The sequence below is a fragment of the Crotalus tigris genome, unplaced genomic scaffold, assembly GCF_016545835.1.
Source record: "Crotalus tigris isolate CLP2741 ecotype Arizona unplaced genomic scaffold, ASM1654583v1 scf7180000024396.1518868, whole genome shotgun sequence".
In the NCBI taxonomy this organism is placed as follows: Eukaryota; Metazoa; Chordata; class Lepidosauria; order Squamata; family Viperidae; genus Crotalus; species Crotalus tigris.
This window is the reverse complement of record NW_024100564.1, coordinates 1,038,602-1,063,469: the sequence shown is the minus strand read 5'-3', so window position 1 is coordinate 1,063,469 and position 24,868 is coordinate 1,038,602. Positions and strand designations below refer to the sequence as shown.

General features: G+C 38.5%; 1 protein-coding gene across 3 annotated transcripts; it reads right to left on the bottom strand.

The window, feature by feature from the left end:
• Positions 1-3,416: 3,416 nt before the first annotated feature.
• ELF3 (E74 like ETS transcription factor 3) lies at positions 3,417-23,096 on the bottom strand. Of its 3 annotated transcripts, none has more exons than XM_039329381.1 (9): positions 22,938-23,096; positions 10,566-10,736; positions 9,617-9,838; positions 8,785-8,862; positions 8,543-8,665; positions 8,109-8,201; positions 6,419-6,517; positions 5,670-5,865; positions 3,417-4,583 (listed from the first exon to the last, which is right to left on the bottom strand). In XM_039329381.1, exons 1-9 carry the CDS (start codon positions 22,981-22,983, stop codon positions 4,472-4,474), a joined length of 1,140 nt encoding a protein of 379 aa, XP_039185315.1. In that variant the 5' UTR covers positions 22,984-23,096; the 3' UTR covers positions 3,417-4,471. The 3 variants fall into 3 exon arrangements, with proteins under 3 accessions (XP_039185315.1, XP_039185314.1, XP_039185317.1); XM_039329380.1 differs by lacking the exon at positions 22,938-23,096 and adding an exon at positions 12,143-12,245; XM_039329383.1 differs by lacking the exon at positions 22,938-23,096 and adding an exon at positions 12,061-12,217 and having other exon boundaries at positions 3,420-4,583.
• Between the last annotated feature and the right edge of the window lie 1,772 nt (positions 23,097-24,868).

Here is a 24,868-nt window from a genome sequence, read left to right as displayed (position 1 = left end):
ATTGATTGAGATTGTATAATATTTTCTTCCCTTTAAAGGAACTCTGGTTATTCTGGTAAGATCCTCTCATTTCATAATTGCATGGGTTCCCTTCTACAATACTATACAATACTTATACTGGATTGGACTGGACTGAACAAACTCAGATTGCATTTTGCTAGCCCTGCACAAGAGTTGTACATAAATTGCATGGTCCCTGTGTGATTTGCTTAACTGAGTTCTGAAAAAAGACTGGCCTGATTAAAAACTCTGTCCCATCATAACCTTCTCTGAATATGACTTTGGACCAGTCACTTTTGAATCTGGCCTGCCTTTCATTGTTGTGAATAGGAAAAGGTGTCCCTATAGATTCGAAACACACATTAGGTCCGGTTTTCAGCATAGCAGAGACCTTCCTAGCTACAATCCTCAAGCTTCAAGCTAGGCTCATGAGATTAAAATATATAAAATGTATTTGCTTCACAGGCCAGCATATCTTCTCACAGTTCTGTAAAAACAATAAGCTCTTTTTCCCATGCTATTTTGCCTGTGGAGAAATGTTTGGGACACATCTATGCCTGGAAAACAGCACAGGTTGATATTTAGTAATAATAGTAGTAGTAGTAGTAGTAATAGTAATAGTAGTAGTAGTAGTAGTAGTAGTAGTAGTAGTAGTAGTAGTAAAGTTGGAAGGTACCTTGGAGGTCATCTAGTCCAACCCCCTGCTCAGGCAGGAAACCCTATACCATTTCGGACAAATGGCTGTCCAGTCTCTTCTTAAAAACTTCCAGTGTTGGAGCATTCACACTTCTGGAGGCAGGTTGTTCCACTGGTTAATTGTTCTAACTGTCAGGAAGTTTCTCCTTAGTTCTAGGTTGCTTCTTTCCTTGATTAATTTTCACCCGTTGCTTCTTGTCCTGCCTTCAGGTGCTTTGGAAAATAGCTTGACTCCCTCTTCTTTGTGGCAGCCCCTGAGATATTGGAACACCGCTATCATGTTCCCCCCTCGTCCTTCTCTTCATTAAACTAGACATACCCAATTCCAGCAGCCTTTCCTTATATGCTTTAGCCTCCAGTCCCCTAATCATCTTTGTTGCTCTTCTCTGTACTCTTTCTAGAGTCTCAACATCTTTTTTTACATCATGGTGACCAAAACTGGATGCAGTATTCCAAGTGTGGCCTTACCAAGGCATTGTAAAGTGGTATTAACACTTCACATGATCTTGATTCTATCCCTCTGTTAATGCAGCCTAGGACTGTGTTGGCATTTTTGGCAGCTGCAGCACACTGCTGGCTCATATTTAAAGAAGAATAGTTAACTCAGAAAGGGAAGCTCAGAAAGAATGGAAACCACAGTATACGTGTAGAAATGGAGGCTTCAGCTCTGAAATCATCCTGCAAAAAAGACTTACAGCCCTTGCTAACCTGGCTCATAAATCCTGCTCAGTAATACTAATAGGGTATGGAGAAATTTTTACAGTTTCATCTATATCTGTTTTTAGCTGCTAAATTAATCAAGCCCTATAGAATCAGTTTGCCAATCCTTCTTTGGGAGTGATTTTCTGACTTCCAAGCCTGGCCTGAAGCTCTGGGAAGTGTTACCCTCTCCCCCATACAGACTCTGCTCCCCCTCCCCCCAGGCTCTGGGAAGCTCTTAAGATCTGGCTCTCTTCCCAGGCTTGGTGTTAATATGTTTGTTATGCAATGTGGGGTTCCTGCCATGGTTGTAGTTTATTGTTCTGATTGTTTTAATCTGGGTTGCCTGTGTGTTTTAATGGCTTTAATTGTTTCTTGAATTTTGTAAGCCATCCAGAATCTAACAGAATGGCTGGCCATAACAAATTGAATACATTAAATTAAATTAATTACATGAAATCTGTACTACTTCCCTTTGATAGTCTTTAAATATAGGAAGATTGCTATCATGTGTCCCATTACTCTTCCCTTCTTTAGATTAAATAGTTCTTTTAATTGTTTTTCATAGGATTTAGCCTTTAAGCCTCTCACTATCATTGTAGTTCTTTTCTGCACTCAGCATTCTTTTTGCATTGTGGCAACCCAAGTTGGATACAGTGCTCCAGGTCCAACATTCAGTGACCAGTGCATCAAAAAGCAGACCTTTTGCTTTCTGGGATCTCAACATTGTTTCTCTATGGATGCAGCCAAAGATTGCATTGGCTCTTTTGCTGGCTGCATGCTCATCCAGCTATCACCTATTTTGTACCACTACATCTAGTTTTCCTACCAAAGTGCAGAAATAAACTTAGACTTAAACATACTCAGTTTTTTAAACACCATTGAACGGCATTTTATTGATTAGGGCCTAATGTTCAAGTCTATTAAAAGATTCTTTTGAAGCTTGGGCCTATCTTCTGACATATTATCAGTCTCCTTCATTTTGTATCATCTGCATATCTGATGAGCATCCCTTCTATTCCCTCATCTAAGTAAGTTTTGAAAATGTTGAAAAGCATTCAGCTTATTCCCCCTCTCCTTTTTTTTTTTTTTTTTATATAAAAAAAAGAGTGAAACAACGTTAGCTCTTCTTCAGTCTTCTGGCACTTTCCCTGTACTTCAGGACTTCTTAAAGATTACAGTGAGAGATTTTAACTGGAGACTATGAAGAGAGACAGAATTAGAAATACCCTTTAGCTTTTAGCCAGAAATTATTTGGATAGATTGCTTTATACTCTGTGAAAGAGGAATATTATTTTAATCCAGACTGGGTTTTTAAAAGTGAGCATGGCTTCTCCCATATCCCAGTTTTAGGGCAGCTACATTTTTTATTCTAAAGAAGAGCATATAAAGCTTCTTTATATGGAGCCACAGTTTCTGTTTTGATGGACAACATCTCTTCAGAAAGGGTCTTTTCAAGTTTGTTTGCCCTTTTAACTAGAAAGAATGGTAACTGCACCTGGAAGCTTCTGTGTGCCAAATTCTGTATAGCTGACGTGTTATTATATATCAAAAAGTCTCTTTGAATATAATTTTAGAAGAGGGCTAAAGATTTCTCCCATACATATGAATCTTTTCATAATATTTATGAATGGGCTATCAATACTGTTTGTTATGACACTGGGGAAAAGAATTAGATCAGTGGAAACCAAGGTGAAACTTAATGGAATCTGAATTATTTACCAGATTATATACTTTATTCAGAAAGCAAAAATTAATTATTGTAATGTGACTCAAATGCTTATAGTTCCCAACCAAATTGATCATTGTTTATTTTGATGAAACTTCCTTAGGTTAGGAAAGGGTAATCTAGGATATCCAAACAAATAAATGATCCTTAAATAGGCATCTTTCTTAACTGTCAATAGTAAAAATAGGTTTTCCCTTTCCTTTTAATTCTATCACAAGAAAAATCCAACCTCGGTTCTTCACTGCTCCCCCTGGTGATGCACATTTATCATTTATCAAGCAGCACACAAGAATTAAAAACCAACAAAGCAATATTTATTGGTTAATTGTTATTAAAAAGCAGGAGGCCTGTACATCACATAGGACTCTCCTGGAGACACCAATGAACAGATGCAAACATCTTACAAACACTTTTTGATTTCAAAATAAAGATTTTTTATTTGTTCAGCCCAGCTGAATATTAGCAACAATAATCATCAGTTTTTGAAAAAGCCCAGGGCTTCCTGATACAATCACACAAACTTAGTTATGAAAAAAATAGATATCTATGTACATTATATACACACACACACATATATATATAAAACATATAAATTAAGAGCAAGAAGAGGCTATTCATAGAGAAAGTTGTAGCACTTTCTAGGCTAGGGCAAAAAAGTTTTTCCTTTCTAGACACACATATACTGAATCAGCTGGAGAAGAATCAGATCTGTGGCTACTAAACCTTGCTCTCTGGATTGATGTGAAATCCATAATGATATCAGGTTTGCTGTTGCCAATTTTCTGCCTGTTAAACAGGAGCATTTGCTGGTAAACAGTCAGTTGCTGGATGGGAAACTACATGTCCACCTGGCTCTCCAAAGTGTCTATCAGGCTTATCAGCATTCCTATGTTATGGTTGAACAGTGTCAGAACAGAGTTTCCCACAAATAGCTGACCACAGCGTTCACCTTCAATCAGCAAATTACTTGATGTTTTGGGAATGGCCCTCCAGGAATAGCCAAGAACAGCCTGTTCCTTCTGCCTCAATGAGCTTTGTGCACAGTCTTAGACAGCCGAAGGCATTGTAATCCTAATTCAGAGTTGCAGGCTGCCAAATTCCAATTGCAACAAAATAATAACGGTTCACAATAACCTACTTGAGCCAAAATATCAGCTGTAATTGGTTGAACTCCCTTATGGGAGCCAGCATACACACTTTGCCCCATGTAGGGCTGGAGTTTTAACAACACACTGCTTCAGACAGCAATTTCATAGTTCTGGGCCCATGACAATCCATTATCCTCAGAGGGGGGCCTCCAAGTAAGAGTGGGCCATATTCAAGTCCATGGGAGGCTCTTGTAGCTGTTTAGCTCTGGTCTTGCACCTCTTCCTCCTTCCAACCACTGGAGTTTTTCCCAAACTTGTACACAAGTCTCCGGCCGTCCACACGTTCCAGAATTTCCCGTTTGTAGTAATACCTGAGAAAAGAGATAGCAAAGGCTTTAAAGAAGAACCCCGAGGATTAGTCCTCCTCCCCCTCCCCCCAAAAAATCAAGGCCAAACTCTTTAAAATGTTTTATGATGGATGTAGTTATGAGTCCATAATCCAAATGCCTAGAATTTATTATTGCAGAAATTGCAATTTTTGGTACCAGAAGCCATACTTTTGTTTGCTTTATTTTTGGCTGGGATGATTATGTGACTGAGACACCGCTATAATTACAACAGCAGAGAACATAGGACCTGATTTCTGTCCGTTTCTCCAAAGTTTGCGTTTATTTTTTTTAAAAATGGTAATAGATATGCTCAGTTGATCTAAGGTTTAATAGATGAAGCTTTCCACCCCATTTTGAGTGTATGAATAACTGTAGCACCACAATAGCATCTGCTCCTATGTTTACCCTGTTGCCTCTTCATTCTATCCCTTTACTAAGAATTGCAATGCTTGTATTTGTCAACTTTGTTGATATTTTTTTCTCAGGCAGACTATATTACAGGTAGTCCTCCATTTACAACAGTTCATTTAGTGACCATTCAAAGTTAAAATGGCATGAAAACAGTGACCATTTTTCACACTTATGACTGTTGCAGCATTCCCATGGTTATGTGATCAAAATTCAGATGTTTGCCAACTGACTCATAGTTATGATGCTTGCAGTGTCCTGGGATCATGTGATCACTCTTTGTGACCTTCTGACAAGCAAAATCACTGGGGGAGCCAGATTCATTTAACAATGATGAAACTAACTTAACAACCGCAGTGATTCATTTAACAACTGTGGCAAGAAAAGTTGTAAAATGGGACAAAATTCACTTAAGAACTGTCTCACCTAGCAACAGAAATTTTGGGCTCAATTGTGGTCGTAAGTTGAGGACTACCGGTATTTTTGTAGACCTTTTAACAAAATGTTAATGTGTTATTTATTCTTGAGTTTTAAGAACTTGTTGGCTTTTAATTTCTTGTAATTCTCTTTTTTTTTTAATATCTCCTTCGCAGAGTGACATGATATTTTAAAAATTATGAAGATTATTGGTCAGTATATAAAAAAAATAACGATAGATACCTCATGGCACGGCTGAGTTTCTCATAGGTCATGCTACTATTTTTTTTCTTTTGTCCCCAGAGCTGGGCTACAGCCTCTGATCTCAGGAATTTGAAAATGCCTTCTCGACGGTCTTCCCACTTTAGCAAACCCTCATTCAGCTCAGGATGAATTAGGATGTCCCGAATGAATTCCCACAGGTGGATCCCTCTTGGTGCTGGTTATGAGAAAGGAAATAAGACAGTTAAATCATTCATCTGTCCAAATGACACTGCAAGCAGCAAAGGTTTCCTAACTGGGCATAAAAGATTTTGCGCTGCAGGGCTATGGAATCATTGCATAAGAAAACAGACTGTGTTTCTGAGAAAGCTCTGTACCTCCAGGGAGGCAGGAGATAATCAGATAACTGAGATGTTTTTAATGAGTTTGGAAGACAAGGAACTATAATGCAAAATGACATAATTCAAGCATTCTACGGTTGATCAGTATTTAAATTCCCTGCTCCACTCTGACATATCTGGCAGGCATACGGTCACCAGTAAAGTTATTATGCTTCTGCATCTATCCTAATGGACCAAGTAAATGAGCTGCCTCAGAACTTGAAGTTAACAGGCCAGCATATGTAAGTCAAGCAGTTGCATAAAATATTATCTCCTTATTTCACTAACCAGCACATAATCTGAGCAGGAAACGCATGGACAATTTTGGTTTGCATTCACTAGCCAAATATCATGAACATCTGGCCCGTATATTATACGATATCCACTTACAGTGTTTATTCTTTTTAGACTCCAGGCAGTCTCTGCTGTCCTTGCTGATCTTTCTTGGTCGTCCCCTTTTCCTTTTCTTAAGATCTTCTTTCTTATATTCTGGATAGTGCCATGTAGGGGGAAAAAATAAGAGGCAATTGAACTTTTTGCCCCAATACCTTACATTCCTACAACTACCCTATGTGAACTTGAAAGTTCAAGCACAGCCCCTAGAAGACAGTATGGCAAATCAGAGCCAGAATCTGTACCCATCGTAATCTGACATATCATGTCCTGATCCCTCACCCCATTATAATATCCCGGCCAACTGGTTTTTTTACCCTTGGGTAAACAGAATATGTACATTTGTGCACAGCCAACATCTCAGCTACAGTGTAAACAGAACTTATTTCTAGATGAGGGCATGGTGTCTAAAAAATATCAAGATGATGGCCACACATTTAAAAGGGATGCAGTTTTCATCATGTGGTTATGGCCACCATCTTTTTCTAGACCAACATTTTCCATCCAGATACTCAAGAATATGGGACAAGACTCATCACCTCTAGCAATCATGCTTTCCATTATTCTATTATCTTTAACGGACAGGAAGGAATTAAGTTTTTGTGCTATTTTTTTAAAAATTCTACTCTACATTTCTTTAAAATGGATTGCAATAAAAATCAGAAAACACTTGATCAGCTTCTAAGTCAATTGCTCTCCTACTCTGACTAAAGTACAACAGAACAGAGCTGGAAAGGACAACATTAGAACAACTAGAAAGCAATTATATGTAACTTTTCTCTTAAAACAGAAACCTTCCATGAAAAGCTGCAGTCTTGGACATTTCACAAATGAGGAAACTATTTTTTTCTCCTTAGGCAAGTTCCTTATTTAAAATTAAATCACCATTTCTCCCCCCCCCTCCAAAAAAAGGGCCACCAGTGCCTTATTCTAAGTACAAAAACAAAACTAAACAAATAGCCTTTATTCAAATCTTTAGAACTACAGCCTTATATTACTGCTTTTTATTTTATTTTATTTTAAAAGAAAGGGGCTGGGGTAGGAGAAAGATACAAAGAAGTTATATATGGTTGCATTAATTTGAAGTGCAGAACAATTATTGCTTGGATTTTCTAAGTCAATTCTATCTATGTATGTGACATCTCATTACATTGCTTCTGACCCCTTTTTTCTTTAGCAGTGTTATTGGCATTTGATTTGGTCTCCTAATTGTATTGTAGCAGTCTTTCCCCAAAACTACTATCTTCTGCTGAGAGGGATTTGTATTAGCAGAGAATATTTTTGGAACATTCAGAATTTGGTTTTGATTTTAAATGCTTGTGCTCAAAATTTATTAAGAAACCTTTTCTCATATCTAAATATAGCAATGGTATGTTATTCCTGTTCACACAATAATAATAGAATAGACTCTGAATATGCATAGATTACTCTGTTACTTTGCACCGATATTTAGCTCTAACATTTTATAGAATTAAGCTGTTGGATATATATCTATGATTCTGTTCTTTTTTTAACCATGTTTGTTCTGTTTTTATGCAGTAGATCTATTGTCTACTGTTCCTGTTTGTTTGTCTTCCTCTTCACTAGTTTGTCTTTGAAGATGCCAGCCATTCTACTGGCAAAATATCTAGCAACAAAAGCATTTATGCAAACATATCTGAAATCCTGTTGATCAGTCTTAACTTACCATTAGAAAAGTTGCAGTGTTTTATGTCTATGGGATCAAGATCTAGATCACTTCCACCGGAGTCCTGAGATTGAGGGCTCTGAGACATTGTCCCTGAGGAGAAAGGAAAGGAAATTGAAATCTCTACTCTAGATACCCGCTCTGGAAATGAAGCATGATTGTCAAATGTTCTGGATCCCGAGGATTTATTTATTTATGCAAAAAGACTTACGTTTTGCTATTACTCCCCTTCTAGAATTTAGATATTTCTGATATTAGGTACAACTATCCCCCCCCTCCATAAACAAAACTGTTAACAAATCGCAATCTGCTTATATGAGTGAATATGATGAGGAAATTGGATCTATTAAGGCCAACAGGCTTTCTGTGATAGCTAAGCTAAAATCTGCAGGAGGCAAAGGACATCAGCAATTTGGGGAACATAAACAAAGTACCTGCTAGAGATGCAGAGCTGTCTGGTGACATGGCTCCAGAGATGTAGCCAAGATCTGACTGTGAAAAAATGCTTGCTAACTTCATTTCCTCCAGATAGTCCTGGCTGCATGAGTTCCCCAATTCTGGGGAGGCAGGGGGAAGAGAGAGAAATTGAGCATTAAGCACATTCATAAAAGCAGATGTAAACAAATGTAAACAGGGAACCATCACAAAACAGAGCAGCCATTCATTGACCTCTCACCTAAAGGACTGGATTCCAGAAGGGCCTCCTGTGATACATCCTCAGTCCTCAGCACTGACATGATCCAGCCAAGTTCATCTGAAACAGACAGAATAAGGGTATGGGAAAGAAAAATAACGTTATTTCTGAATTATAAACCAAGTGCTTCTCCCTTGTTCATTCAGAGATAAACTAAAAGTTGCATTGTTTTCTTTGTAGGGAAATTAAATAAAATAGAGGCAGTGTTTCTGAAAATTTAGATTCACTCCTGATAAATAATGATTAATCAGGGACAGGTACCAGGCATTCTATTCTTGTGGATAACTAATTTCTGTCATGCTTTCTGGACTGTTTTAATTTTCATTGGCTGTAATGTGTTTGCCTTTACAGTAATACAACCTGTTGTCACTTCATTTAGCACCTGAAGTTTCCTTCTCTCCTATAAATCTGAGGATGGGGATGAGGGCAAGACACCAGGGTGAAGCCAATAAGAAAAGGTAGCAAGTGCTACCAGCCCAGAGTAAATCCACAGGCTTCTTCTCTTCATAAAGAATACCTTGCTTCAGTGAAATAGACTGGTTTCATGTAGGACACTAATCCATTATGAGATTTGTTATGTTTTGTAAAGAATTATTTGTGGCTTAATGTGATATTCAGTCATGTGTTATTTAAGAACATATAATTCATCAAACCTTAATTTAGTGTGAGGTATGGACATTGTCATTTAGTTTTTACACTTAATAACCCACTCATTTTCTCAATTTTTGCATTTCTGCCTCACAAAATGGGGAGTAGAGGGGAGAGATACCAATGTATTTCTGCCTTGAAAGGAGAGGGGGACACCAACACGTACCCGTCTCATGCAAGCGGTCATATAACTCATCCCCAAGGGGCCCAAAGATAAGTCCCAGCTGATCTCGTGTGTATTGGCAAAGGGTGTAGCCATCCATGTTGCAGCAGGAGAAATCTATGGCACTGGCATCATACTTGTTTTTCTCCACATGATAGCTGATCCACTCCAGCACTTGAGACCTGCTCCAGCTGTGTGGCATTTCACCATACCATGTTGGTTTGCCTGAGAATGGTAGAAGGGAGAGGTGGGGAGAGAGAAGAGTGGGTTTAGTTGAGCAGGTGATTGCTTTGTTAGTGCCAGCTCAGCCCCTGGAACACTGCTGCCTGAGCGGCACAGGGTGCGGCCAGTACATTTACGCACAGGATTTATCTTGCTTAGTCACTGTGGTTAACACGTACACCTGTCACCTGTTCCCTTATCTCTGAACGTGCCCCTCCCAGCTGGAATGAGGTCATTTAGGGCAGCAACTTCTCAGCTCTCTGTGCAGCCAGCCATGCCTCCATTAGAATACTGTATATGATCAACTGCCACAGTACTGGTGGCGCTGTTCAGTACTCCAGTAGCCTTTAACTTATAGAAGGCCATTTGTATAGCTTTTCACTGGTAGGAAAAGCAGTATAGAGAAATTATAACTGACCTTTTGGCTCTGCAAGGTTTTAAGCCAGCCTTCCCCAACCTGTTGCCCTCCAGATCATCATAATAATTTGCATACAACATGACAAATTTCAAAGCATTTCAACAGATTAACCTAGCAATAGTTAAAGAGCTTATTCAAATTCCCCAAGTAAAGGGTGCAATACTTTGCACTGAAATCCATTGGGTACAGAAAGTTAGGCCTCCAAGACCAATAAAACAGAATTCCAAAATCCATTCTAGATATAAAATGCCCTCTTTTTTTCTTTTATTCAGTTGCCTACTCCCCTTGCACCATCAGATTATGGACAGCTACCTGTTGTCTCAGTTGCCATGCTTGCATTAGTCAGAACAAGAGATAGGTTGTCATCTTCAACAAGGTGGGTTAACAGATCAGGGTCTGGTGGGGCTTCCTCTGGCTGATACATGGCGCTGATATAATTGGAGATGAGGTTGCTGATTTCACAAGATCCTGCCATGGAAGTTTCTGTCAGAAAATTGAAACTATTAGATTTGGACAGAAATGGAGAACAAAATGAGCATGTGGGAGCATTAATCACCTGCATTTTTTTCTTTATTAACTTTTTGCATATATTTGTTTTGCGATAGTAACTCCTGGCTCCTAGTTCCTCATATTTTCAACAGTCTTTCAAATCCTTGCACTGTCTCATCAAAACTAGTGCCCTCTAGGTAAGATTGGCTACAATGCCCATAAGATTGGCTACAATGCCCATCCATTCCAAATGGGTGGGACTGTAATCAAGCATTTTTAGAAATCACCAAGTAAGGAACAGCTCCCTAAAGAGCAGGATCTTTTCATAAATATCCAAGGGGAAGGACAATGTTCTAGACAAAGTGGTCTGCCAACAAATTAAAAAATATCACAACTCTCATTTTACCAGTGTTTTAATTTTTTTGCTCGGATAAGCCACAGAAATAACTTTACGCTTGCATTCCATCCCATCTCCATCCCTGCTCCCTAGATTTGGCTAATACAGCGACAGCATACATTCAACAATCCTCTTATCAAATTTAAACAATTCTCCATTTATCTGAGAAAAGATTCTGCTTTCTCAGAAATGAACTATTTCTTGAACTTTGTTAACCTAAATTTAAACTTTTCAAGCATTATCATTAATCACTCGCTAACCCCTCTCTCACCCTTCATCTTGCTTATAGACTTTAAGAGTTCCAGGTCAGACCGAAGCCCCATCCCTTTAGATCCGCAGAGCAAAATTGAAAATGCATCAAATATAGGAGAAAGTTGCCAGAGAAACTATCCACAACTAGATATTTTTCTGGATGTTCTGAACCTAACCATCCAAAGATATTGTGCAGCTATTCCATCACTGTTGTCACTCCCCCACCCCCAAAGAAAAGAAAGAAAAAGAAAAAAACAATGGGAAAAAATAGGAGGGTTACCAGGAAAAGGTTCAAATTCTACATCCCTTGTACATTTCCATGAATCAAGAGATGAATTTGCCTGAAAGCATCATCTGAGTCCATAGAAACAGAAAAACTGACTGACTGGAGCAGGACAAAAGCTTCTTTGATCAGGCATTTTGGTTCCACTGCCAGGCAATCAGATACATGAACTGATTATGCACTCAGTATCTTCTCTGAAGCTTGTGAAATAGGGCACAAGCTCTGAATATATAGGCTTCAAATAAGGAACTTAATAAAATGCACTTCAGATGTTGCCACAACATCCTGAACAAGAACCGAGTTAAATACCAGGCAGACACAGCTATTCTACGTCCATCCTTCTGTTCACCTACAAAGTGAATATACCATCTTCCTTTTGTACCTACCAGGCAGGTGCTGCAGCAGCAGTTAATCCACACAGTAGTTGGCTAAAAAAGTAGCAGAGAGTGTTCAGTTGCTCCTGCTCACCTGTGCCCTGGTATTTGTGATCCCCTCCTGAGTATAACTCAGCCCCTCCCCATCGCTGGGCCTTTATAGGGCGCCTCTCCTGTAACATGATCTCCGCCTCTAGGGGAATTCCAAGCACAGGTACTCAACTCCTGCCTAGGGAATTTGCATATGTGCCACCTGGGTCAATGCCAGCCTACCTTGCCGGGAAATCTGGGCAGATAGTTTAATCATTACCAAAGAAGCCCTGGCAGAGCCTATGCCAGTTTCACTCAGGATGATGTTTTTCTACCTTTCCTATCACTTGTGTTTGTTTGCTCATCAAAGCAGTAAACCACCCTACTTTTCCCTCACTTGCTAAGAATAGAGCTATATAAATGGTTTCATGGGGGCAGTTACCACTTGCCATTCCAGTGGACAGCATCAGGTAGGGTTTGAAGGTGACAGACACACCATTATAGATCAGGAAAAGCTAAATCCATACATGAAGGTGGCTCACAAAGCTACTGTCTAAGAATCGCTCACAGTCAAATGCTGAAGCCAAAGTTTTTCCAGCATACTAAACAACACTTATGTCCTCTGGTGTGCAGCTTTCCACGACAAATCTGGCTTCTTGTTTAGGGACAAAACAACATTTTGTCAATGTTAAGGATGCAATTATAGGTACATTTACCTGAAAATAATTCTAGTGGAGTATGACTAAACTAATTTTATGTTAGCTATATATAGAATTAGGGCATGCTTTTTACTGGAAATCATGGGATTTCAGTAAGTTGAAACTACGCCCCTTTCCTTTGCTATCAGTGACATATGCATCCTTACGTTATGACTGGTTAATGAGATTGCAAGTACCAATGACCCCAAGGGATCTTACTTCCTAATAAATGTTGTCACAAGTCTGAATTGAGTTCATGCTGGATTTCTAACCCCTATATTGCCCCCCCCATATTATTCCAGAAGAAAAAAGGGAGTAGTTTAATATGGGAGACATTTATGCCACTGTAGTGATAAATCAAATATTTGTATGAATAGGAAGAAATTCAGAGAAACAGGCTTGTGTAATTAGTTGTAACAGATATATAAGCAAATGTTATAGCATTATAATATACTGCAGCATAGAGTGTCGAATTTTTCAACTGCTCCGAACTAAGCAGAATTGAATATAGTTAGTGTTTGAACAGAAGTCTGCGGAGGTGAACAAAATGTCCTACAGGAGGCAGTTTCAAAACCACTTCTACGTTATTGTTAGCAAAATGATTGGATATGTCCATGAAATCACTGGGTAGTAAGGTCAACTTGAGCAAGATTTTATTCAATGAGAATAAAATCAAAAACCAAATATAGGTGAGATTTATGGATTTCCCAGAGAGATTAGCTGACCCCCCCTATAGGTTGGAAACAGGAAGTAGGATTAAATGTAGGGGTTCCCCCGCCCCATTCAGCACAGCTCACCCCATATTACTGATACAGACATAGGAAGCTGGGACAGTAAGTTGGTGTTTATTCTTTGCTGTGCCACTGCCCCCTTCTGTCATCACAGGCAAGACTGCAGAATGTTTTTTCGTAAGGAAGCTTTTAGCCTGCACTGCCTTATACAGTCAGGCTAAGAAATGTGAGAGAAGTTTTTTTGAAATCAACAAAAACACTTTCTAATCCATGTAGATCTTAAATTAACCCAACAAGTTACAGATAGGCAAAGGCCAGTTAATAATTCCTTGTAAAAACAGCCACAACTTCATTGAATTTTGGGAGATTATGTCCTTTTGTACATGGACTTGTCTCGCAGCTGTGTGAGATTGTGATGAGCTGGATAAATGTCTTGTGACCGAAAGCTGGTATTAATGGGCAAACTCTGCATTCATAGCAGGTACAGCTTGGTGGAAACTGAGACAGCCCACCAACTTGCCTAGCTGGCTGAGTTACTGGCAATGCTCCCGCCACACCCGATTGACGTCAAATGGAGAATGTTGCTTGGCAAGAGAGTTGCCCCAGTGCTCTGGTGCCACTGCACAGGCAATAGGTTAGACAGGGCAGCTCTTCCATCTGATTCTTAACAAAAGTGATAACTGAAATAGATATATCTCTGCTGATCCCTAGGCAATTCCTTTGGATTAAAGGCAAAAAGATTTTAACTTCTCTGTCACGACTGGATCACCAGTTGGTTATGGTTTACCTCTTGGGATGTGGGGCTTTGGCAGCTCCATATAGTAAACAAACATTAATCATCTAGATATTTTAATGCCATGAGGAGAAAAGTTTAATCTCTTGAATTAGTGTAGGTGATGATGATTGAGTCAAAGGAATCACATGGGGGAATGGGAGGAGTTAATGCCTTCTTTACTGAATGCAGGTAGTCCTTGATTTACAACCACAGTTGAGCTAAAAAAATTCTGTTGCTAACTGAGATCATTGTTAAATGAGTTTTGCCCCATTTTACAACCTTTCTTGCTATAGTTGTTAAATGAATCACTGTAGTTACTAAGTTAGTAATAGTGAATTTGGCTTCCCTATTGACTTTGCTAGTCAGAAAGTTGTAAAAGGTCATCATATAATCCTGGGACACTGCAACCGACATTAATATGAATCAGTTGTCAAGTGTCTGAATTTGGTCACATGACCATTGGGATGCTGCAATGGGGATAAATGTGAAAAACAGTCATAAATCTCTTTTTTTCAGTGTCGCTGTAACTTAGAATGGTCACTAAAGGAAGTGTTGTAAGTCAACGACTACCTGTATGAAGTTTGGTTCGGATTTGTTTCATTTTCATTTGGTTTGGTGGGTTAGCAATAATACATTGCTTACTTTACACATGGATAAATGCACCTGATGGGAGAAATACAAAGAAAATGTACACTGAAAATGGCTGGGTTGCAGTGCTATCAGCCTGTGTTCACTAAGCACAAAAGCTGGGGCTTCTGGTCTTGTGAAATAATTGAGACCACGAATGCATGAAGGTAGCAGAAAATGGATATAAAAACATAAACAACTAAATTTTAATGTTAATATCATTACTAAGGTGAAGGCCATACAAAAAGCTGCAAGGCTATGCTCGCTTCCTAGGTTACAATTGTACACTAGAATGTCTGCATGAGCAAAGGTAGTCAAAATGCTGATCTTTATTATTTATTTATTTATTAAGAAAATGTATATGACTGTCCAGTTCACGGTGACTCCAGATGGCTTACAGAAATAAAACCCCAATACAAAATCCAATAAAACCTCATTCCCCCTTGATTGTGGATTGCAGCTGCAATTTTAATCCCCCCCCATTGTGAACATGCTTTTAGTGCATTGTGCTATCATATATATATATATATATCTGTCCAGATCATCTATGATATCTATCTATCTATCTATCTATCTATCTATCTATCTGTCTGTCTGTCTGTCTGTCTGTCTGTCTGTCTGTCTCTGTCTGTCTGTCTGTCTGTCTGTCTGTCTGTCTGTCTGTCTGTCTGTCTGTCTGTTGAACTAAGATCAAGAGATTCAGGTTCCAGTCTGACCTGAAACACAGGGCTTACTGGATGACCTTGGGCCAGTCACTGCTTCTGAGTATAACCTAATCTAACTTAACCCTAACTCAAAGTGTTGTGGGAAAATTTGAAGTGACATTTTTGCCAGGTTATGTTCCTAGAAAAAAGTCCAATTAGAGGAAGCAGGAGTACCTGCAGACTTGGGTATCATGTATTTTTACTTGAGTAGTAGGTGAATGGAGATACAATTTGATATTTTGCTTGAAGCTGGAAGCAGTCATAAATATGTGATTTTAAAAATGGGGTAGAAAAGTAGCATATACTACAATTATTATTTTAAAAGAAGTTAAAAGACTCTAAAATTGATACATCTTGGAAACATTGTTATGTGGGGATAATCTAAAGTTAAATGCACAGTGTAAGACCAATGGAAACTTAATAATTCAAGTCCTAACCAAGGTCCTAAGAATAATTAAGGTGGCCTCTAAGAATTGTGGTTGGTCACATAGTCAGCCAGATGTTTAGACTGGATTTAGCATTTTTCTCTACCTATCAAGTCCTTCCCAAGGACCTGGGATAATCAAATGTTATTTGATAGTGTTAAAGGTATTGTCTCAGAATGTAAACTGTTCCAAATAAAGCTGCCTTTTCCAACTGACTGGTGGTGATCTTGTCAATGTCAATGGTGTTCAAATGGTGTTCCAGATATTTCAGGTTATTCTTTATTTCAGTTCCTCTTTTTTTTTAGTAAGAGGGTTTTGTTTTTTCTGAGAAGGCTGCGGAGATGGTCTTGGATTGGGAATGAAAACAATTCAATAGGTACACTTGCTTCTTCTACTACTGAATCCCCCTGGTTTGCCTCTTCAGTCTGAACTACTTCTGGCAAACCTTTAATTTCTTTGCTCTGGATAGACATTTGCAATTCTTCCCATTCCACTTCTGTGAATACTTTATTTTGTATTATAAATCAATGTTGATCTGCTAGTTTCTATTCTGTTACTTCTGATTCTGCTGTTTGACTGTTTTCAGACATCCTCTTCTCATTGGATTTGTAATAGCAGATCATTATTTCTCCCCCCCCCCAGTCTTTATATATTTGTGGCATGTAAATAATTTTTCTTCCAGTATTCCTGAAACTGCTGGACCTCATTGTTCAGGCAACAGTCCTGAGCCTGTAGCCCATTGTCACTAGATGTCCAGGAATTCCAATACATAGTGCAGTCTTGTTGACCCAGGCAATGATTGATCTAGTATAGGTTTCTATAAATTATCTATCACCTTATTGTTTATGGAAGAGGTACTCTTCATCTGGTTAGTTTGATGAGACCTGTCCTGTATGGGGGAAGAAATATTATGTTTTCATCCTGCCTTTTTATATATTTAGTCAACTCAAGTGGCAAACATATCTAATACTCCTGCTCCTATTTTTCCCACAACAATGAGTTGGGTTGAACTGAGAGAGTGTGACAATAGAGAAATTGTTTGCTATTGCTTCCTTTGAAGTGAATATATTTCCAACTTCCTAGTCCCAGGATTTGCTATTAATCACATATACCAGCACTAATGAGACCTTTCCTTATTTTTCCATGTCTGTTTCCATCTTGGATATCTTTACCAATGCTAATGTAATGTAACGCTGCTTCTTGTTTTTTCTAACAGGTCCCTGGAATTTTTTATTGAGATATTTGTCTTTCTTCCTTTGGCTTCTTTTCTCTTCTTCATAATTTCCACTATCTGTTCTGATAACTAGAGTGCTTTCTTCTGTTCCTTGGTTGTTGGCAGTTACTTTGTATATCCATTCTTAACTATTTCATTGTACATTTCTTCTGGTTTCCTATCAATGAAGTTCAGGATTTCCAAATGATTCTTGATGTGTTCCTTTAAAATGTCAAGATCATACTATGGAAACTGATTAGCTATTTTTTGTTGTTGTTGTTTAGCTTGACTTGGAATTTTCTTATGAGCAGTTTGTGATTTGGTGATATCCGTGCATACAGTATAAATCTAATTTTGATTGATGGGAGATTTTATTAGTAATGAAGAAATCTTTGGATTTGCAGAAACTGTTAACTTCATCTCCTGCTTCATTTCTGCTTTCATAGTAATGCAATCCAACTACATTTTGTTTTTTACTATTTCTAAATTTGATATTCAATTTCTATCCTTGCAGCACATCTTGCATGTATGTTCTGTCAATTTCAGATTGAATTTGAGCGTAACAATAGTCAATTTCCTCTTCCTCCACATCATAAATTGTAATTACCAGCACATTAAAAGGTTAATTGCAAAGTCTAATTTAAATCATTTGGTCATTGACAGCATTATAACAAAAATCTACCTTTCCGATATTTCCTGAGTATAAAAGCATGTTGTTCCTTGTTTTCATGTCCTGAGTGGAAAACAAATTAATCTTCTTACTGAAAGTGTCCAATTCCAGGCCATCTCAATTTGCTGATGGCTAAAATGTCAATTTGTAATTAATTCACTTCACCTTTTACTGTGTTGAGTTTTTCCACTTTGATGCTTTTCATGTTCCATCTTCCCATTGTTATTCTGTCTTTGCAGCCTCACATTTTCTTTTCCTGCATGGTAAAATCAGCAACTAGATGTCTTGAAGGCTTTAATCTAGCCACATCATAAATATGATTAGTACATCAAAAGATTCTCAGTTCTTTCTTCTATCATGTTGAATACCACTCACACCCAGGGGCCCATTATTTGGCACTATATCATCAATTGCTTTTTATTGCCTATCTAAGTAGCCTTCTTGGTAAAACATAGTTTACCGTTGCCTTCTCCTGAGCAATGTGAAATTATACTTTTGCTATTTTCACATCCAGCTGCACCCCAAATAAGGTGCCTCTTTGCTTTAACTGGGCAGCTGGGATTTTCTTCACACCTTGAGTGACCCTGCTGGGAGCATATAATCTTGGTATGCATTTCATTTATCTCTTCCAGGAACATCTTCCTCCTGCCATGATGAGGCAGTATAACAAAACATGGGGACAGGAGGTCATTACAGTACCTGACTTTTTTAGGCCTGTCAGGAAGCCTGAAAAAAATGCTGCAGCTTTAAGTTCTATAGTAACTTTAATGAGTGATTTCTTTAAAGCAATGGCATCTTTTTTTTATGTTTGCTTGAAAAATGACTGAACATGTGGCTGTTTTAAAGAATGCCACAGAAGTGCTGTGCTTCTGCTTATGAAAGATTGAATAGGCTTTTGCATAATTTCCTATTACAGACAATTAGTAAACATAAAGAAGTGAGATCAACAAGGCATGTTTGGTTTAAAGATGGCTTTGAAACCATTCTTAAATTGATAACAGTTGCTCAGTGATACATTCAGTATAATCTAGCAGGTTATCTAGTGCATCTCTCTTGGTGTCGATATTTTTATTAACCCCCAAACCATTTCTATGTCAAATTATTAAATGCACTTCATAATAAATTGCTTCTATCTCTGTTGGGCAAACATTTCACCTTTCTCAAGAAGGTGCTGGAAATGTGAACATGTTCTAGGAACGTTTTATTATGCCTGCTGTATGTGTGAAAAAGCCCCCAAAAATATGGATTCAAATACGTAAACTAATTCAAATTTTAAAGATTAATATAAAATTAAAATCAGAAGTTTTTCTTTTGGAACCGATAGACAAATAGCTGAAAAAAAGTGATGGAGCTTTGTTTTTATATTATTGTTTTTTCTCTCTCCCCCTCCCCGGTTCTTCTTTCTTTCCTTTATTCTGTTATAGTTTCTATTAGTTTTTTTAAAAAATAAAAAAATACAATTATATTTTTTAAAAAATTAAATTGCCATGAGATTGCCCACATCTTCATCTATAATGGCTGCTATTTTAGAAAAGAATTCTTTGCCCTAAACATGGATTGTGCTGGGAAATAGACCAAGCAAATCTTTATCCCTTTGAAGGTTACCCATTTTATACTAAGGCCATCTTTGATCTTAGTATAACCCTTTACACACTAGTGAACTTTAGAAGACCCCCGTCTTTATTGCAGAGAGCCAGTTTGGGCTAGTGGTTAAGGCACCAGGCTAGAAACCAGGAAACAGTGAATTCTAGTCCTGCCTTAGCCATGAAATCTAGCTGGGTGACTTTGGGCCGGTTACTGTCTCAGCCCAACTCAGTTCACAGGATTGTTGTTGTGGAGAAAATAAGAGAAGTAAAGAATATTAGAAACATTTGCCACCCTGAGTTATTTATAAAAATGATAAGGATGAGTTTAAAGAAAGCAGGGATACCCTGGCATCAGGGTAATTTGTCTTGAATCTCTTAGCTTTCCTTTGTTTTCAGTTGCCTGTGTTGGTGTACAGTGAATGGCAGGATTTGCTGCATAAATTGTAACCTGAGAAAAAGGCAAAGCCAATGTTATGGACAGTTTAAAACTGGGTTTGACAGGCAATTCTGAAGTTGTTATAAATAGTGTAGAAAAGTTTTATGTTTCTCTTAAGGTCAACCAGAGTATATTGATAATATATATTAAATATATCAAAAACATAATTCTTCCCTATTTCTTAGGGTGGAACGTAAATGTTATATTGTAGAAATGTGTTTATTAAATTTCTAACCCACATGATCCCAGTCAAACCAGCACATGGGACTTAATTTGTAAGAGATTGCAAGGAAAGACAAAAAGTAAAATACTATAAGTCATGCTAACCAGACATGTGATGATGTATTATCTTCCATATGTTTTTAAGTTCAGCTATCATCTTTGGCTGTAGAATCAGTTTTTGCAGTTCTATGGACTTCTGCAGAAATCCAATGCAAACTTGTCCTTTTTCAAAACAGAAACTGGCTTCCTGTTGCAATTACTGTAGTTGTACTCTTTCAGATTCATAAGTGGCCCTACAAAGTTATCTTTCTGCATAAATATTACACTATTACTAGAAAGCCCAGCATCCCTCACTTCAAAGTTGCTGGGTCTGTCAGTAGCTATAGTTCAAGAACACATGGAGTCTGAACTATTTTGCAGATTCAGAATAGAACTAATTAAAAATCATAGCATTAAAATCAAATAGCAATTTCAAAATAGCTGTAAATCAGTAGAATCTATTTCAGAGAAAAATGTTTTGTAAGCTAGGGGAATTATAATGAAATATATTGGCTTTTTTCCAGAAATCAAAAGTATGATATTTGCATAAATACACACACGCAGCACATTCACTTTTGTTGTTGTTGTTGAAGCTGCCATTGATGATCTCAGCCTTACAGGAATAAATACTGTATATTCTATGGAATTACACTGGATCATCTGTTATGGGAGAATCTGCAAAGCAACATTCTTGACTCATACCAAATATCTTGTCAATCCTTGTTAATGGAGGCTTAGGTTTTTTTACAAGTTGGCACCAAAGTTCTATTGCAAAATCAAGCAATGTGTTTATTTTGTACACTTAACAGTTCCATAGGCTAATTGAACTGAGTGATTCTTAACATTTTTTATTTAGTTACGTCAATCAGATCAGAGTCAAAACAAATCATACCTGCAGACAGAACCTGAATTACTACATCAGAAGACAAGTTGCCTTTCAACTCTGATATGACAAGGCAGATTTGGGTCACTTATGCAGAATTATCAAACAAAAGTGCACGGGCCAAAACCAGGACTATGGGTTGGGCATCCTACATGCTCCCTTACTTCAGAATCTTACTTTGATTAATTACTTTTGTGTGTAAGTATCTAGTGTGCCTTTCAGTTTATTGTCACCTAATTTAAATATCTGAATTGCAACCAATTAATTTTATAAATAAATAAAATAACAGATTTTGCTGCACTGGTTGCATTTTTATATTACAAGAAAACTAGTCCTCTATCGTTCTCCCATTGTTGCTTATATAGATTTATTAGAAAAACAAGCAATGAATTGGTGAAGCCATATGCTCGCTTCTTGCCGTGTATTTTTGTAGGTTGCCTCTACCATTAGATATGCCAAATCATCACCCTTTCATCACAATTGTCATGCTAGAATGATTTTTACTCTTTCATAATGTCCTTAGTGACTCTTGCAAGAAATATAGTTGTGAAATACACTGAAATGTACCCAGCTTTGTTCCAGTAGCCCTGTTTTTGTCTCTCTCTCTTTTTTTTAGAGCTCAAGGTTTTCTGTTCTCAAATTTTAATTACAGGCATATTTAAGGATCTGAAGACTTGAGGATTTAAGAAGGTCAATATTTTCACAGAGGCCAGTAAGCTTCAAATATCTGCATGTCAAAAGTCCAATTCTGAGAGTCACAATGAATATTGTCATGCTTATCATTGACAACTGTATGGGCACATTAAAGAAGGAAATGATAGATAATCCTTGTCTCTAAAGTTTGAAATCTTTAGCATCTAAATACTATTTTCACTTCAGTTTTCTATATTGATCTTCAGTCCCACACAAAAAAAGGAAAAAAGAAAGAAAAGAAAAACCAAAAAGGAAGACGATCTACTTTGAAAGCATCTACTGCCACCTTCTGTACAATATAGAAAAAAATAGGAAATGTCCATTTTGTGTGCTCGTACATTGAACAGAACAACGGATATATTAAAAGCCCATTTTTAATCATGTTTAGCGTGGCTGAAAGTTCTCAAGTACTAGAAACAGATACACACCGAGGATGGATTCATGCATTAGACCAAGACATAAGGGTACCTTTTGGTTCTGTAAACCCAGTCACTGTGATTTATGAAAAATATTTTCTGGTTTAACCTGTTGGGAGAATATATAGCCAATACAGTTTTTAAATAAATCATAATTAAAACAAAATACAATGTGTGCTGTTAGCCAGGCTTTTTTTCCTATTTGCATTCATATCCCCCCCACACAGAGAGAGAGAGAGAGAAAGAGAGAGGGAGGGAGGGAGGGAGGGAGAGAGAGAGAGAGAGAGAGAGAGAGAGAGAGAGAGAGAGAGAGAGAGAGAGAGAGAGAGAGAGAGAGGGAGACCTTCCAAAGACTTCCAAAATTTTGCTGCCTGAGACAGTAGCCAAGACAACCAAATTCTTTTGGCACATGGATGAAGTTTCTTTGGGTGATGAACCTATCCACAAATAGGTTTTCCCTATTTGACACGAAAAATATAATATTGACAAATAAAATAACAATTTGCTGCCCTTTAATGATGCCTCCAGTCTGTTGCCAAGGCAGCCTCCAGCTGTAGGGATGCCCTGAGAGATAAAAGGCGTGTAAAGAGATAGCCTACTTATCAGACACAAATATTGAACCAATGCATAGATGACTGCAGCTCCCTGGCAGCTTAATGTCAGGCTAAATGACTGTTGATAGCTTGAAAGAGAGATTTTAGCATACATGGTTAAGGAATCAGGTTTGTACACAATTCTTACCCGAAAATCTGTCTTCTTCTCCTGCAGGAGTTCTCGCTGCTTCCATTTTGTCTGCCAACGGTAGTAGCTGGCAGATGGCGTCTGACCTTTTTTGAGAAAAACCTCTTTATGAACTTCAAGGAACTAAAATGAACAGAAACAAATGCAGCTCCTGGGGAATTAGTTCAGGCTTTGCTCAGTCACACAAGAGAGGTAATTTCCTGCCTCACCCCACAGGTAGTTGTGGCCGCAACTACGAAACTGCTGCAGAGACTAGAGGAAAACCGCAAGAGGCAAATGGCCTGCCCACCATGTGGTCACCAGTTCATGGCAGAGCTGGGTGGAGGGAGTGGTAGTGAGGAAGGAAATAAAGCTGTGTTTTAGAGCCTAGCCTTCTAATGTATAGTTCCTCTAGTTAAAATGGGAAATGGTTGGTCCAATATGTGCAAAACAATGAAACAATTGACACTAAAGCAAATGCTAAATATGCCTTTGCAAAAATATTTTTAATAGGTGGTGGGATATCATAAAAAATTCTTCTATTTTTATCATTTTATACTTCGTTTTTTCTCCCAACCCTGGCACCTTCCAGATGAGTTAGGTGAAATTTCCATTATTTGTAGCCAGCAGGTCCATAGTGGAAGGGGGTTATATTCCCAACCTTTTGGAGGACATGAGTTTGCGCTTTGGTAGTTGATTTTTTTTCTTTTTAAAGCAAGTTAATTGTTTGATATTAGATAAAAAAACATTAATATCTACAGTGCATTCAGAAAGTATTTAGACCCTCTTCACTTTTGCCAATTTTGTTATGCTGCAGCCTGATATTCGGGTTCACTTTCCGACATGACAATGATCCTAAGCACACAGCCAAGACAACACAGGAGTGGCTTAGGGAAACTCTGTGAATGTCCTAGAGCAGGGCTTTTCAACCTTTTCAGGGATTGTACCACTTTTAGGATATGGCAATATTCAAGTACCACGAGTTGCCTAGCAGGTGGGTGTGACCTGCTCGACGCCACTCACTGCACACAGCTGACTGAAGATAGCTGGGTCAGAACGGAACAAGTCGATGTGGGGACTCACTCGGTGTGAGGACAACTCGGTCTCCCATAAACTCCTCGCCTCCCCAAACTGCTAGCAGCCAAGCACGTGCATGCATGCGCACACACTACATTCAGGTTTGGGGACTTTTATCCACAGAGGAAGGAGAGGGCCTCCTCCCCAAGCCCAGGCATGATTGGCCATTTGCTAGCTCAGATGTGAATACAAGTCTCCAAGCTTGGAATGTGTGTTTGTTTGTTTGTTTGTGTGTGTGTGTGTGTGTGTGTGTAGCACACTAAAGAGATGTTGTTTCCCAATCTCACACATCATTGGTGTTTCCCTGTCCAATTGCTGGCAAAGCAGGAGGTGGAGGACATTTGCAGGAGGCAGTTTCCTCTGAGTCCAAGTTCTGTCTTGACAGAGCTCTGGAAAGCAAGAGGAGGCGGCAGGGGAGCAGCGCTTCCATGTCCTGCACAAGCGAGGCTGGCCCTTCTCAAAAGGGAATTCCCATTTCCAATTGTGCTTGGTAAGGATGCTGGTTTATTGGGGCAGCCTTCCCTCACGCAGCTCCCCTGCCACCTCCTCCTCCTCTCCAGAGATCTGCAGGGGAAGCAGAGATCTGGAGGCAAGGTGCAGCCTCCATATTGGCCACTTCTACCTCTCCAAGCCCTCCTCAATTAAACATGCATTATATGTAAATTAAAACACAGCCAAAAAGAAAACATAGTTAAATCACTAATTATAGCTCTTCAGATATTTACCGTATATGCCGGCGTATAAGACGACTTCCGGAAGCGCTAAACTTGGCGCCAAAGACGGGGGTCATCTTATACGCCGAGTCGTCTTATACGCCGGAAATACTGGTAGTTTCCGGTGTATAAGATGACATTCTAGGAATGCGGCTCGGCGAT

Excerpts from the sequence above, each read along its gene's own strand:
- ELF3 (XM_039329380.1), bottom strand. The coding sequence starts at position 12,230 with ATGTTACAGGAGAGGCGCCCTATAAAGGCCCAGCGATGGGGAGGGGCT. Across the intron at positions 10,737-12,142 it reads TCACAAATACCAGGGCACAG|AAACTTCCATGGCAGGATCT; the intron begins GTGAGCAGGAGC and ends ATTTTCTGACAG. Across the intron at positions 8,863-9,616 it reads TGACCGCTTGCATGAGACGG|ATGAACTTGGCTGGATCATG; the intron begins GTACGTGTTGGT and ends TGTCTGTTTCAG.